At 43.0% G+C, this 14,185-nt stretch overlaps 1 protein-coding gene across 1 annotated transcript in view; it reads left to right on the top strand.

Moving 5' to 3' along the window:
- POLR1A (RNA polymerase I subunit A) overlaps positions 1-14,185 on the top strand; it is a 78,986-nt gene that overhangs the window by 3,200 nt on the left and 61,601 nt on the right. Inside the window, exons 3-9 of the mRNA XM_045808858.2 lie at positions 732-881; positions 3,996-4,103; positions 5,045-5,130; positions 5,252-5,355; positions 10,990-11,076; positions 12,230-12,335; positions 12,623-12,785. Of these exons, the coding sequence (XP_045664814.2) occupies positions 732-881; positions 3,996-4,103; positions 5,045-5,130; positions 5,252-5,355; positions 10,990-11,076; positions 12,230-12,335; positions 12,623-12,785 (804 nt within the window). The remainder of the gene's footprint in view (positions 1-731; positions 882-3,995; positions 4,104-5,044; positions 5,131-5,251; positions 5,356-10,989; positions 11,077-12,229; positions 12,336-12,622; positions 12,786-14,185) is intronic.

Here is a 14,185-nt window from a genome sequence, read left to right as displayed (position 1 = left end):
AATACCAAATATTTAACTAAACTTAAGTTTGGTATATATTTAAATACTAAATATTTTGAATGTTAAATATTTTATTTATTTATTTAAAGATTTTATTTTTAAGTAATGTTTACACTAAACATGGGGCTGAAACTCACAACCCCCAGATCAAGAGTTGCGTGCTCCACCAACTGAGCCAGCCAGGTGCCCCTTAAATAGTAAATATTTTAAATTAAGTATTTAAATACTAAAATTAGTATCTAGTACTTAGTTAAGTAAAATGAAAGTAGTGCTCTACCTCAGAGCCAGGGTAAATTTCAACTTTTAAGGGATTAAAATGAAACGATAAGAAATATACAGGAATATTTATCTAGTTCATAGGGTCACAGAGGTCTTTCCAGGTATATCAGGGGAAGTGGAATTTTTTTTTTTTGAGATTTTATTTATCTAGAGAGTGTGTGCACACACGTGAGCCAGGGGAAGGGCAGAGAGAGAGGAAGAGAATCTTGAGCAGGCTCCCCATTGAGTGCAGAGCCCTACTGTGGGCTGGATCCCTTGACCCTGAGATCATGACCTGAGCCAAAAATCAAGCGTCGGACACTTAAGTGACAAAGCCACCCAGGTGCCCCAGAAGTGGAATTCTCAAAAGAATAAACTGGCTACATAAAAACAAAAAACTTAAATACGTTGAAAATTACTTTGATTTGTTATGTGTCTTTCTAATTATCCTGCTTTTTCTTCCCTCTCTTCAGAAACTCTACCTGCTGCTCCGGGGCTCCTGTTTAAACTGTCACATGCTGACCTGCCCCCGGGCTGTGATTCACCTCTTAGTCTGCCAGCTTCGAGTTCTGGAAGTGGGTGCCCTACAAGCAGTCTTCGAGCTTGAGAGAATTCTGAACAGGGTAGGTGGGTGGTGGCTGTCATGGAAATCAGGCAAGCCAAAGCACTGAAAACAGACCCATTTGTGTGTTGTCCCTAGACTTGTCATCCTATAGTCACCAGAATGTTTGGTCTTTACGTCTTACAACTACGTACCAGTAGCGAGGTGTGAAAACATGAAGCCATAAGAGAAATTGAAGAAATGTTAGCGAAAACAACATTGAAATACCATTTTACCTATCAGTGCGTTTTTTTCCTGGACCTGGGAGCCAGTGGAGGCTTAAGCATTGCTTTGGATTGTTACATTTCTTGGGTCTGTTTTAATGCAGAAAATTGTTTTTCATGGTATTAACTTTTTTGAAGACTCAAAGCCAGTTGTCTTGTAGGACTTCTCGCATTCGGGATTTGTCTGATTATTTCTTAACTAGATTCCCATTTTGGTAAGAATACAGCCTGTACCACGTGAGATACGTCGTACTTTGTCATTTCAGGAGGCGCATGCTGCCAGGTGGTTTCATTATTGGTAATGCTGAGTGATCACTTGGATCAGATGGGGACACCGAATCTATCATAGAGACATTTTTCTCTTTGTGATACAAAATTCCTTCAGATTTTCTGGTGCTAGTATTAAGTATCTTATATAAAATTCATTTTCTGTTTGTAGATCAAAATATTAGTGATTTTTGTGTACAGATTTTTGTCTGAAACAACCTAGCAAAAGATTCATTAATTCTAATGCTTTACCCATAGATTCTTGTCGATTTTCAACACAGCCTTATCTGTGGATAATGGCAGTTTTGTTTCTTTCCAGCCCTTATACGTTTTGTTTCTTTTTCTTATTTTGGTGGCTAGGATTTACATTACTGTTGAAGAGGTAGCGGGCATCCTTGTCCTGTTTCTTGTCACAAGGGGAACCTTTTACCTTTCCTTTTGACTTCTCTTTCCTGAATAATTTAGTCTTAAAGACATTAGGTGGACAGAGCAGATGGGACTGTTCCCAGAGGTATAGCCTTAGGTGGGTTGTCAGAGCCCGAGCAAGAGGAGAAAAGCCTGCAAGAGGAGAACATCCCTGCAGGTGTGGGCCGCCCAGCATGGAACGTCAGAGCTCACATAGGGTGAGGAAGATGTTCATTTAGGGATAAGAGCTCAGCGTAAGGGGTGAGTGCCCACGCTGGATGGCCCTTTGAGGGATGTGAGCATCCAAATAAGATGAGGAAGGGGTTCCACAAGGAGGGTGGCCTAGAGTGGGGTGTGACCCCAAGTCAAATGAGAGGGATCCATGCATGGGAGGGGTGGCAGCAGTGATGGGAGAGGGGTTACATACAGGGAGGGGGATTGACCCAATAAGTACATATTTTAAGGATGAGGCAGGCCAGATTTCACACTTTTAGAGAAGGGAGTTACGAATACAGGAGAGAAAAGATCCAGAATTAATCCTACGGTGTTGGACTGGAGTTAGAAGTTTGGTATGCACAGGTAAGCATATGTGGTTTCCAGGGAACAGAGCCAAAAAATGAATCCAAAATCAAATTTGTCTGAGAGAGAGAGAGAGAGGAGGATCTTCTCAAAACTTTACTCAGAGTAAATTCTATTTTTCTAGGTATTTTTCTAGTCCATTTCATGTAAAGTTTCAGATTTGTTGGCATAAAATTCATGATGCTTACTACCATAAAAATTTTTTTATGTAAAATATACACAGTGTAACATAGTCTAACAAATAGTTACAAAGTAACCATCACCCATACGGTCACCTTCATTGTCAGGATACTGTCCAAGTCCCCAGAAACCCTGTCTCCTCTGTCCTTGTGTTTTATTTTTTATTTATTTATTTATTTTTTAAAGATTTTATTTATTTATTTGACAGAGAGAGAGACAGCCAGCGAGAGAGGGAACACAAGCAGGGGGAGTGGGAGAGGAAGAAGCAGGCTCATAGCAGAGGAGCCTGATGTGGGGCTCGATCCCATAACGCCAGGATCACACCCTGAGCCGAAGGCAGACGCTTAACCGCTGTGCCATCCAGGCGCCCCTTGTGTTTTATTTTTGACTGGTGTTTTGGGGTTTTTTAATCATTGTACTTAGAATAATTCTTGGTAGGACTAATTTGAGGCCTAGGATGATACTGCCTTTCTCCAGAGAGGATTCCTATTTTTTCTGCCATGTACATGGTGGCCTGGGACCATCATAGGCTGGTTCAAAGCTGAGGGCTTGCTAGGCTGCCCAGGCATTTGGAATCCAGGCTGCAGTTCAGTCAGGCCCAGTCTGGTTCCTAAGGGTGTAACCTTCTGGGTTCCCAGCTTCCTGTGTTTGTGGGATGGGAAGGTATCTGGTAGAGTTCTGCCCTTGAACTAACTCTGGGCCCTGATTTCTGTCCCCTTTATCATCATTTAAGGTCTTCGAAGTGAAAAGTTCAAAATGGGCGAGTTGGAAAATGCACCCAAGGTTAGGACTGCCATGTCGTGCAGCTCCAGGGAGCATCGTGGAAGTCTGGCAGTGCCTTCTGCAGGGGTGCATAACTGCACTGTGGGCCACCCTGGCGCTGCGCCGTGCCACAGCCCTGCATCAGAGCAAAGATGGCCCCCGTGCTGTTTGACCTCCTAGCTTCCTGGCTCCCCTTTAGTTCCATCTGCCTGTTCTTCACTGTCCTGTCAGCTCTTCGGAGCTTTAAGTATTTTTTAGTATTGTATCCTGTGTTGGTTCTTTACAGCTTTAGGTTTGGTCTGAATAACTTAGCTCACCATTGTTGGAAGCAAGATATTTTTGATTTTTTTTTTAAAGATTTTATTTATTTATTTGACAGAGATAGAGACAGCCAGCGAAAGAGGGAACACAATCAGGGGGAGTGGGAGAGGAAGAAGCAGGCTCATAGCAGAGGAGCCTGATGTGGGGCTCGATCCCACAACGCCGGGATCACGCCCTGAGCCGAAGGCAGACGCTTAACCGCTGTGCCACCCAGGCACCCCCCCCTTTTTTTTTTTAACAGCAGTGTTGCTTCACTGTTCTGAAAATGCAACGCAGCATGAAGTTTCCTTCTCTTCGCTTGAACTAAACCGTCCCACCCTGGGAGAGGCTGGTCCCCGTGATGCTGCCAATCATATGCTTGCTTTATTTCAGTAGTATGGTTTTTCTCTGTTTTTCAGTTTCTAGAAGAAAATGCTGATCCTACTGCCTTTGAAATTCAGGAAGAGTTAGAACAGTATACAGCCAAAATTGTACAGAACAATCAGTTGGGATCCCACGGTGCACATGTGAGTTATTGTGTCTCACTCATTTTCGTTTTTTTTGGTTTTTAGCGTAATTATCACAGATCCCTGTATGCTGTCATTCATGTGTACTCTTGGCTTCCCCAAGGCAGACCTGGGTTTGAAGCCCAGTTTTGCCTCTTAGAGGCCTGTGACATCACAAGTTGCCCACTGTCCCTTCTTTAATGCATGCCTGAAGGACCTATGAGCGGATTCCATGCCATTAGGTGCTGCAGGTACAGTGTCCGGCAAGGTTGTTGTATATACTGTTTCACTTTGAGTGGTGTCCGCGTGCCTTTCTTCTTTCTCTTTCCAACACTGTAAACCATTGCTCCCTCCTCACCTCCCCTGCCCCCACAGCATGAGTGTAAGTGTTAGTTCCATGGATGAACGAATGGCATAGCTAATCAAGCTGTACTCATCTTTCAATCTCATGTTAAAATCTAATCCACCTTACACCCAAGTTTCATACCCAAGATTCTGATTTCATTGGTCTGGGGTAGAGCCCCCAGGAAGGTTTCATTTGCAGCCAGGCTCAGACCCATTCATGTAGCTTAATTGCGAATGTGCCTCTCTTAGGATCCTGAGGGCCATCCAAGGGAGGCAGCTGGGAGGGCATGCTGGCAGCATATGGAGAGGTTTTTTTTCAAATTAACTAGCATTTCTTCAGGATTTACTGTATTCCAAGCCCCGCCCCCCCATTCATGAGCTCTCAGTAACAGCTTGGTGAGGTATTCTTATTCTCATGTTATGGTTGAGGAAATTTAAGGCTTAAAGAAGTCACTCAGTAATGGGCAGAATTTGGTTATATTAGGGTTCTGTGGAGAATGTTGTTTAAGAAAGAGAATGGCTTCCTCTGTTGTTGTTGTTTTTTTTTTTTAAAGATAAAAACTGTACTCCAGCGTTCTTCAAATGGTACTGCAAGGTTCTTTGCCCTTTCTCAACAGGTGAAAAATGTTTGTGAGAGCAAGAGCAAACTCATTGCTTACTTCTGGAAGGCACATATGACTGCTAAGCGGTGTCCCCACTGCAAGTGAGTATCGGGCTCTTGCCTCCCCCCTTTCCCCAGAAGCCTCTGGCCAGTCACTCACAGCTATTACTCAATGTCGTGTTGAGGTTTTTCTCTCCTGAGTCACAACTGTTCTCACATGTAGGACCGGGCGATCAGTTGTCCGAAAGGAGCACAACAGCAAGCTGACAGTCACATACCCAGCTATGGTGCACAAGAAGGCCGACCAGAAGGACACAGAGCCCCTGGGTAAGCAGGCCGGGCCCTGGGACAGATGTGTTTTGAACCTGGGGAATACCTGGTCATTATCACGTTTCTCACCTGTGTGTGTGTGGTGGGCCAGCAGTGGGGCGGGGTCCAAGCCTCAGATGGTTGGAGGGGACCCTAGTGAGTGCCCAGGCCTGGCCTCTATGTAGAACTGACAGGCCGAGTTACATTATGAGGCAGTGCCCCATGGGCTGAATGAGGTGCATCTTGCCTCAGGCAGTCATTTTTCTGGAAGATTCTTGAGGAAGAAGTTAAGAAATCGACTTGGCAAATACGTAGAACCATTTTATTGTCAAGTAAGTGTGGACTTCATTTTGAAATGTGTAAAATGTACTTGAGTTTTAAAGGAAAACAGTGAACATTCAAAGAACGTCAGCTCCTCCCACAGGCTGCTCCTGGCTGTCCACTCAGATTCCTGGAGTAGAGTGTCTCCTATTTAGCTCTGCTCTGCCAGTGGGGTACTTGGGAAAAAATTCGAGAGACTTAGTACTTGTATTTTTAAATCTTTTATTTATTTTAAAATTTTTTTCTTTGAGCATAGTTGACACACAATGTTACATGAGTTTCGGGTGTACAACATAGTGCTTTGATAAATTTATACACTATGCTGTGCTCACCACAAGTATAGCTCCCATCTGTCTCCATACAACACTATCACAGTATCATTGACCATATTCCTTATGCTGTGCCTTTTATTCCTGTGACGTACTCATTCTATAACCGGAAGCTCGATCTCATCCTTTTTATGGCTGTGTAATATTCCTGTGTGTGTGTGTGTGTGTGTGTGTGTGTGTGTGTGTGTGTATTCACCACATCTTCCTTTCCCATTCGTCCGTTGATGGACACTTAGGTTGCTTTCATATCTTGACTATTGTAAATAACGATGTAATAAACATAGGAGTGTGTATATCTTTTCAAGTTAGTGTTTTCCTTTTTTTTGGCTAAATACCCAGTAGTGGAATTATCGGGTCATATGGTATTTTTGTTTTTCACTTTTTAAGGAACTTCCATGCTGTTGACCACAGTGACTGCAATAATCTACATCCCACCAACAGGGTACAAGGGTTTTTTTCCCCTTACATCCTTGCTAACACTTAGTATTTCTTGTCTTTTTGATTGTAGCCATCCTGGCAGGTGTGAGGTGGTATCTCACTGTGGTTTTGATTTGCATTTCCCTGATGATTTGTGATGTTGAGCATCTTTCCGTGTGTCTGTTGGCCATCTGGATGTCTTCTACTTTTTATTTTTGTAGCTATGGGATTGTTTAAGTATGTTTTTTGTTTTTTCTTTTGAAGTGAAGATTAAATGATAACCCCATATTAAGTACTGAGACCAACGCCTGCCGTGTGTAGTGTGTGCCCTGTAGATGTTAACTGTTGATTTTTTTATGATGCAGTCAGTGTGCCAGGATGGAAAAAAGCATAACCTGTGACTGACCCCTCAGTCTATTTATTCTGCGTGGCTTGGAGAAGGTCACTGGAGCTTCGTTTTCAACTCCATATAGTGCAATAACAAAACTTCTTGTCCAGAGTTGAGAAGACTCTGTGAGCCAAAGTCTGTAGCATATTGTTACTAAACCTTATTTCAGAGCTCGAGGATATGGACCAGGCAGGGAAATAAACTCTGTTCCTAGCAATACATAATCTTTTACATTGAGGACTCTGGAAAGGCTTGGGGTAAATAGCTATCGAAGTCTGTTTGGGCTGCCATAACAAAAGTACCACAGAGTAGGTGATGTCTAAACAACAGACGTTTATTTTTCACCGTTCTCGAGGCTAGAAAGTCCAAGATTTTGGTGCTGGCAAATCTGGTGTCCTGAGGGCCTGCTTCCTCGTCAACAGCCATCTTCTCCCTGTAGCCTCACACGGCAGAAGGGGGCAAGGGAGCTTTCTGGGGTCTTTTTATAAGGGCACCAGTCCTGATCATGAGAATTCTGCTCTCATGACCTAATCGCCTCCCAAAGGGCCCACCTCCAGTACCATCACATGGTGGGGCGGTAGGATTTTAACACATGAAACTTGAGGGGACACAGACCTTTTATTTTATTTTATTTTTTTCACATAACTATGAAAGATCTATTTATTGAAAGGTTATTGAAGACCTTTTATTATGGTTATGTCAGACCTTTTATTTTAGACTAATTTTAGGCTTTCAGAAGAGTTGCAAAGATAGTACAGAGAGTTCCCATGTACTCTTTATTCATTGTTCCCTAATGTACTGTCTCATCACCATGGTTTACTTGTCCAAACTAAGAAATTAACTTAGTACGCTACCATTAAATGAACTACAGGCTTTATTTGAATTTCTCTATTTTTTCCAGTGATGTCCTTTTTATATTCTGGGATCTGATCCTGGATACCACACTGCATTTAGAAAGCCTGTTTAATCTTGTTTAATGGTTAACCACAAAGGTGGATTTTCCTACACTTAGTTGTAAATAGCCCCTAACACAATTTTAAGGTTGGGAATTGCTGTTGTAGCCCTTAGGGCGCCTTAGAAAATGTTCATAGATGGAGAACAAAGATGGTCAGAATTCTAAAAGATAACTGTTTCTTTGCGGCAAATGTCTAGCAGTTAAGTAGCCTTCCAGTGCCTTTGCCAAATACATTCTTCTGAAGTACTCTTTCACCGCGGCTCTGAGAGTGTGACGGTGCCACCCGAAATTCTGTGCATTAGGAATAAGATGACCGTAGTTTTCAGCAGTTCCAGGATTGGGATTTTAGTATTTAGCAAACATTTACTGGTTGGGCACTCAACCTATGCCAACGATCATGCCTGTGGCCGAGCATAGTACCAAGGAGACCAAGTGGCCTCTGCTGTCAGAAGAGGCTCCAGGTGACACAGTCAGTAACTCCGGGGAGCAGGTGATGTGTTCTTAACAAGGGTCTGGCTGTGTTCCTGGTCAAGGGGAGCCAAGCAGTGAGGCCTGTGCCTCTATGGTTGCTACTGCGAGGAGTGATCCTGTGAGGAGCACCAGATGCTTGTGACATTCTGCAGATGCTCCAGAGAGCCCCTCGAGCCCCCCAGTGCACATCAGCATTTTAAAATGAGGATCCTTACAGGCAAGATACTCCACCGTGATCCAGCCTTCCCCAAGTTATTTGACCTCCTGACCGACCCCTTTGTCACATGGCAGCTCTTAAAGTTGAATGAAACCCATGTTAGCAACTTTCTGAAATCCCCCCCAGGCAGAGTTCATTTTTGCAGGTTGTACAAGTGTCTTGTTAAGGATGGCGCAGTGGATGTGAGGAGGTGGCATCCCACAGGTTTCTTCTGATCTAAAATCCTGCGACTGAACAACCCTAGTCTGCCTTCATGGTGACGAAACCGCAGTGGGGCACTTCATGTACTGGGAGCTACTGGGACAGGAGCTGGGGAGTATTGCCAGATTCAGCCGATCTTCCTTAGCCCTTCAGACCTGTCTTAGTAGGAGAGGAAGTTCAGATTGTCATTTTCAGAAATGCCCACAAATTGTTTAGCTTAATGGAATCTGTGTTTTCCCACTGAATACACATAGAGCTCTCTAATGCTGTGGTTATCCCTGAAGGTCAAAGCCTCTCTTCATTGCATCCCCATGCTTCCTTGAATTGCATTAACTGACTGAAATGTTTTGCTTTTGTAGGAACCAAAATTTTATATGTGTAGACTCTTTGACCTAGCAATTCCACTTTTATGACTATTTTAAGAATTAGACATACCCACAGCACAGCATTGTTTATTAAATAGTTTAAAATAGGAAATGACTTAAGTGCTTGTCAATAGATACTAGTTAAATTATGGTACATCTCTTAATTTTTATCCAAGTTTCGTGTTTCTCTCGTATTTTGTGAGGACACATCCTTTGAAGATGGTACACTTAATTGGAGAATTGGAGGAGGAATTTGAAGGTGGATTTTATAAGTGTAGAAAAAGGCAAAAGAGTGGGGTTTAGGGCGCCTGGTTGGCTCAATCGGTTAAGCATCTGCCTTTGGCTCAGGTCATGAACTCAGGGTCCTGGGATCAAGCCCCACATCGGGCTCCCTGCTTGGTGGGGAGTCTGCTTCTGTCTCTCCCTCCTGCTCTCCCTGCTTGTGTGCGCACACGCACGCTCTCTTTCTCTCTCAAATAAAATAAAAAGAGTGGGGTTTGTAACCATGGATTATTGTAGGATGTTTTGAACATGTATATTTGAGCCAGTGGCTTATTATCTGCTGTGTGCTAGACACTGTGTCAGGCGCTAGGAGCACGGACAAGACAGAGTTTCTGTGCCGGTAAGAACATAAGAAGGGAATATCGAATAATGCCTAATTTCAGTGAGCGTATCCCAGAAGAGATTGATAGTTTTGAAACTACAGGATCACACTGCTTTTCTTTGTTAATCATCTAAGTGCCTAGCGCCCTATTTCCTGAGTGGCAACCCCAAGTTTGATTTTCTGACTTACTCTGGGTGTAGCTGATAGACAGTGCCCCAGAGTGCTCTTGCTTTAACTGAGAAACCAAAATCCATCCACTCCTTGCACAGCTGCATGATATTTGTAAGAAGAAATTGAATATACTTTTTTTTTTTAAAGATTTTATTTATTTATTTGACAGAGATAGAGACAGCCAGCGAGAGAGGGAACACAAGCAGGGGGAGTGGGAGAGGAAGAAGCAGGCTCATAGCGGAGGAGCCTGATGTGGGGCTCGATCCCATAATGCCGGGATCACGCCCTGAGCTGAAGGCAGACACTTAACCGCTGTGCCACCCAGGCGCCCCAGAAATTGAATATACTTTTGCCCATAAAAATGTTCATGGTCATTTATCTCTAATTTTGCTTCTGTGAATTTTTCTGATAAAGCTATGTGCATAAAGTTGTTTTTGTTTTTTATCATAGTGTAACTTGTAACGGTAAGAAAATTGGGATCCACCCTGATGTCCAATTCTAAGAGTATGGTCAGGTCACTAGGAAACATCCTCTCGGTGGAATATCATGCAGTCATTAAAAATGTTATGTGGCAACCTACAGAAGTGGTCACAAGATAACACTAAATGAGCAAAGCAGTGTACAGAATAAACCCATACTTACGATTACAGTTGTCTTGGGGCGCCTCGGTGGCTCAGTCTTCTGTTGACCATCATAGTCTTGGTTTCGGCTCAGGTCGTGATCTCTGGGTCGTGATATCGAGCCCCGCATCGGGCTCTGCACTCAACAGGGAGTCTACTTGGGATTCTTTCTCTCTCCCTCTTCTTCTCCCCCTCCCCTGTGTGCACATGCACTCTCACTCTCCCTAAAATAAATAAATCTTTAAAAAAAAATGATTAAAAAATAGTTAAGTAAAAAAAAAGATTACAATTATCCTAGATGCTATATAAACCAGAATACTGGAAAAAGTATGTAGTGGTGGTAATGGAATGGTGTGTGATTGATTTTTCTTTTGCTGTATTGGTTTTATGCAATAGTTATATTGTTGCCATTACTTTAGAAATTAGGTTAAGGGGGAAGAAAATCCAGAGCTGAGAATAAGCTGTCCTAGAGATTGATTTTTGTGGTCAAATTGCAGGCTTGGCAGGGTGGGGAGAAAGCATTGATAAATCCCATTACAGAAGGAGTGCCTGTTATTGATTTATTGTGCTTTGATTCCCCCTCCTGGATCCAGGAATTGAGGAAGCTCAGATGGGAAAACGAGGGTACCTAACACCAACCAGCGCCCAAGAACATCTTACCGCCCTTTGGAAGAATGAAGGTGCTGTACCAACCTAAAGAAATCGAAATGAGTCTCTCGGCTCATTTATCCTGCCTTATTATTTTTATGTTTTCAGAGTTGTAATAATTATAGATCTCTCCTGAATTCAGTTCATAGGTTGGGGGGTGGTTTCAGGGTACATTCTAGAATAGGCAAGAACATGAACTTGACAACTATTGTAACTGACCCTGGTTATTAAATGACAGCTGTGGGTGGGCCTCGCTTAATACAGTTTGACGTCTTTCTAGAAGGCACAGTGTAACTCACCTTACTTTTAATAACTTTTTCAGAGAAGGATTCTAAGGGAAGTCCTCCTGTGGTTCAAAAAATGAACTCTTAACATGTTATTGTTTGTTTGTTTTTTAATTAGGATTTTTCCTCATTTTAATGCCCTGCAAAAAGGAAAGTCTTCCGTTCCTTTTGCATGTATAACAAAAGCTGGGCTCTTGTCACCACCCTCGGAGAGTGCTCTTGTTCTGGAACACTGAATGCAGCCACTGCGTAATGATAGGCACTTAAAAATGAAAATGCTGCTGAAGGGATAAGTGATGTCAGGGAAAAAAAGAGCACTCTAGTTAGTGTGATGGTTTCTGTGGCAGGCCCTAACACATCTATTCATTCTATCTGCAGCTTTCTTTTAAGTTCACTGGAAAATTAAAATACAGCTTTGATCCACAAAAACGGTCCCTTCTTGGTAGCATCTGTATGGAAGGGTTTTTGTTTTGTTTTATTTTTAAGAAGGCTAACTTTTTTTTAATTGATTTTCCATATTTCATGTGTATTTTTTATAGATACCAAAGCTGTGTGTGTGTGTGTGTGTGTGTGTGTGTAAATAGTCCAGGGGGGGTAATGAGAAACAAGGGGAGGTTTTCATTCCCCATCCTTGTCCATCTCAGCCCCCCAGCTAAACACTGCACTGGGGGGCCCTGCGCCGTCTGTCCTTAAACCACCCTCTCGCCTGTGTGTGGGTTCTCGACACAAAAAGGCTATTTTTTTCTTGTTTTCGAAAGAGAAATGTGATTTTACTCTACATATTGTCTCATATTCTGTGTTTTTGTTTTTGTTTTTTGTCACCCAGTGGAATTTTTGTGGTCCTTCATCCTTGCCCTCACACATAGATGTAAATGATCATTTTGGTTTATCTCAAATGCAGGATTCTTTCTGAATTACCTTTTCTCGGGACTGGAAAATGTTGACATGGAGTCTAGATTCAATCCCAGTATGTTCTTTTTGGATTTCCTGGTGGTGCCACCCTCAAGGTAATGCCCTTTAATTAGCTGTATTTCACCAGAAAAGGCTTATCAAGGGATGGAATAATGACCTCTGGGAGAGGCTTGAAGGGCCTAGCACACTGAGAAGCAAAGCAGCGGTTCCACACCTGGCTTGCAGGTGGTTGGGAGTGTTCGTCCTGACTGCGGTGGGAATGTTGGCTGGTTTCCGAGTACGGTGGGTTGTGAGTTGCCTATAGCAGGGTTGGGCAAGAGGCTGAAGAACATGACCCTTCCCTCATGCTCCACGGTTCCTGATTCCATGTGTCCCCCTACAGGTATCGCCCTGTCAATCGGCTGGGGGACCAGATGTTTACCAACGGCCAGACGGTGAACTTGCAGGCTGTCATGAAGGACATGGTTCTGATCCGAAAACTTCTGGCATTGATGGCCCAGGAACAGGAGCTGCCATGTGAGGTGGCAGCACCTGCCAAGGATGAGGTCAGAGCTGCCTTGGAGCTGATGTCATCAGCTTTTCAGCTTAGTTCTTTTTTTTTTTTTTTTTTTAATGATTTTTTATTATATTATGTTAGTCACCATACAGTACATCCCCGGTTTCCAGTGTAAGGCTCGATGATTCATTAGTTGCGTATAACACCCAGTGCACCATGCAATACGTGCCCTCCTTACTACCCATCACCGGTCTATCCCATTCCCCCACCCCCCTCCCCTCTGAGGCCCTCAGTTTGTTTCTCAGAGTCCATAGTCTCTCATGTTTCATTCCCCCTTCTGATTACCCCCCCTTTCTTTATCTCTTTCTTCCCCTACTGATCATCCTAGTTCTTATGTTCCATAGATGAGAGAAATCATATGATAGTTGTCTTTCTCTGCTTGACTTATTTCACTTAGCATTATCTCCTCCAGTGCCGTCCATGTTGCAGCAAATGTTGAGAACTCGTTCTTTCTGATAGCTGAGTAATATTCCATTGTATATATGGACCACAACTTCTTAATCCAGTCATCTGTTGAAGGGCATCTCGGCTCCTTCCACGATTTAGCTATTGTGGATATTGCTGCTATGAACATTGGGGTGCATAAGGCCCTTCTCTTTACTACGTCTGTATCTTTGGGGTAAACACCCAGTAGTGCAATGGCTGGATCATAGGGTAGCTCAATTTTTAGCTTTTTAAGGGACCTCCACACTGTTTTCCAGAGTGGCTGTACCAACTTGCATTCCCACCAACAATGTAGGAGGGATCCCCTTTCTCCACATCCTCTCCAGCAATTGTTGTTTCTTGCCTTGTCTATTTTTGCCATTCTAACTGGCGTAAGGTGGTATCTCAGTGTGGTTTTGATTTGAATTTCCCTGATGGCTAATGATTTTGAGCATTTTTTCATGTGTCTGTTAGCCATTTGTATGTCTTCATTGGAAAAGTGTCTGTTCATATCTTCTGCCCATTTTTTGATGTGTTTATTTGTTTCTCGTGTATTGAGTTTGAGAAGTTCTTTGTAGATCTTGGATACCAGTCCTTTATCTGTAGTGTCATTTGCAAACATATTCTCCCATTCGGTGGGCTGCCTCTTAATTTTTCTGACTGTTTCCTTGGCTGTGCAGAAACTTTTAATCTTGATGAAGTCCCATAAATTCATTTTATCTTTTGTTTCTCTTGCCTTTGGGGATGTATCATGAAAAAGGTTGCTTTGGCCGATGTCGTAGAGGTTGCTGTCTATGTTCTCTAGAATTTTCATGGATTCCTGTCTCACATCGAGGTCTTTCATCCATTTGGAGTTTATTTTTGTGTATGGTGTGAGATAGTGGTCAAGTTTCATTCTTTTGCATGTAGCTGTCCAATTTTCCCAGCACCGTTTATTGAAGAGACTGTCTTTTTCCCACCAGATGT

This window comes from Ursus americanus, chromosome 7, assembly GCF_024610735.1.
Source record: "Ursus americanus isolate L20-20 chromosome 7, mUrsAme1.1.p, whole genome shotgun sequence".
In the NCBI taxonomy this organism is placed as follows: Eukaryota; Metazoa; Chordata; class Mammalia; order Carnivora; family Ursidae; genus Ursus; species Ursus americanus.
Note: the sequence above shows the minus strand (reverse complement) of the source record. Positions and strands in the feature narration are given on the sequence as shown.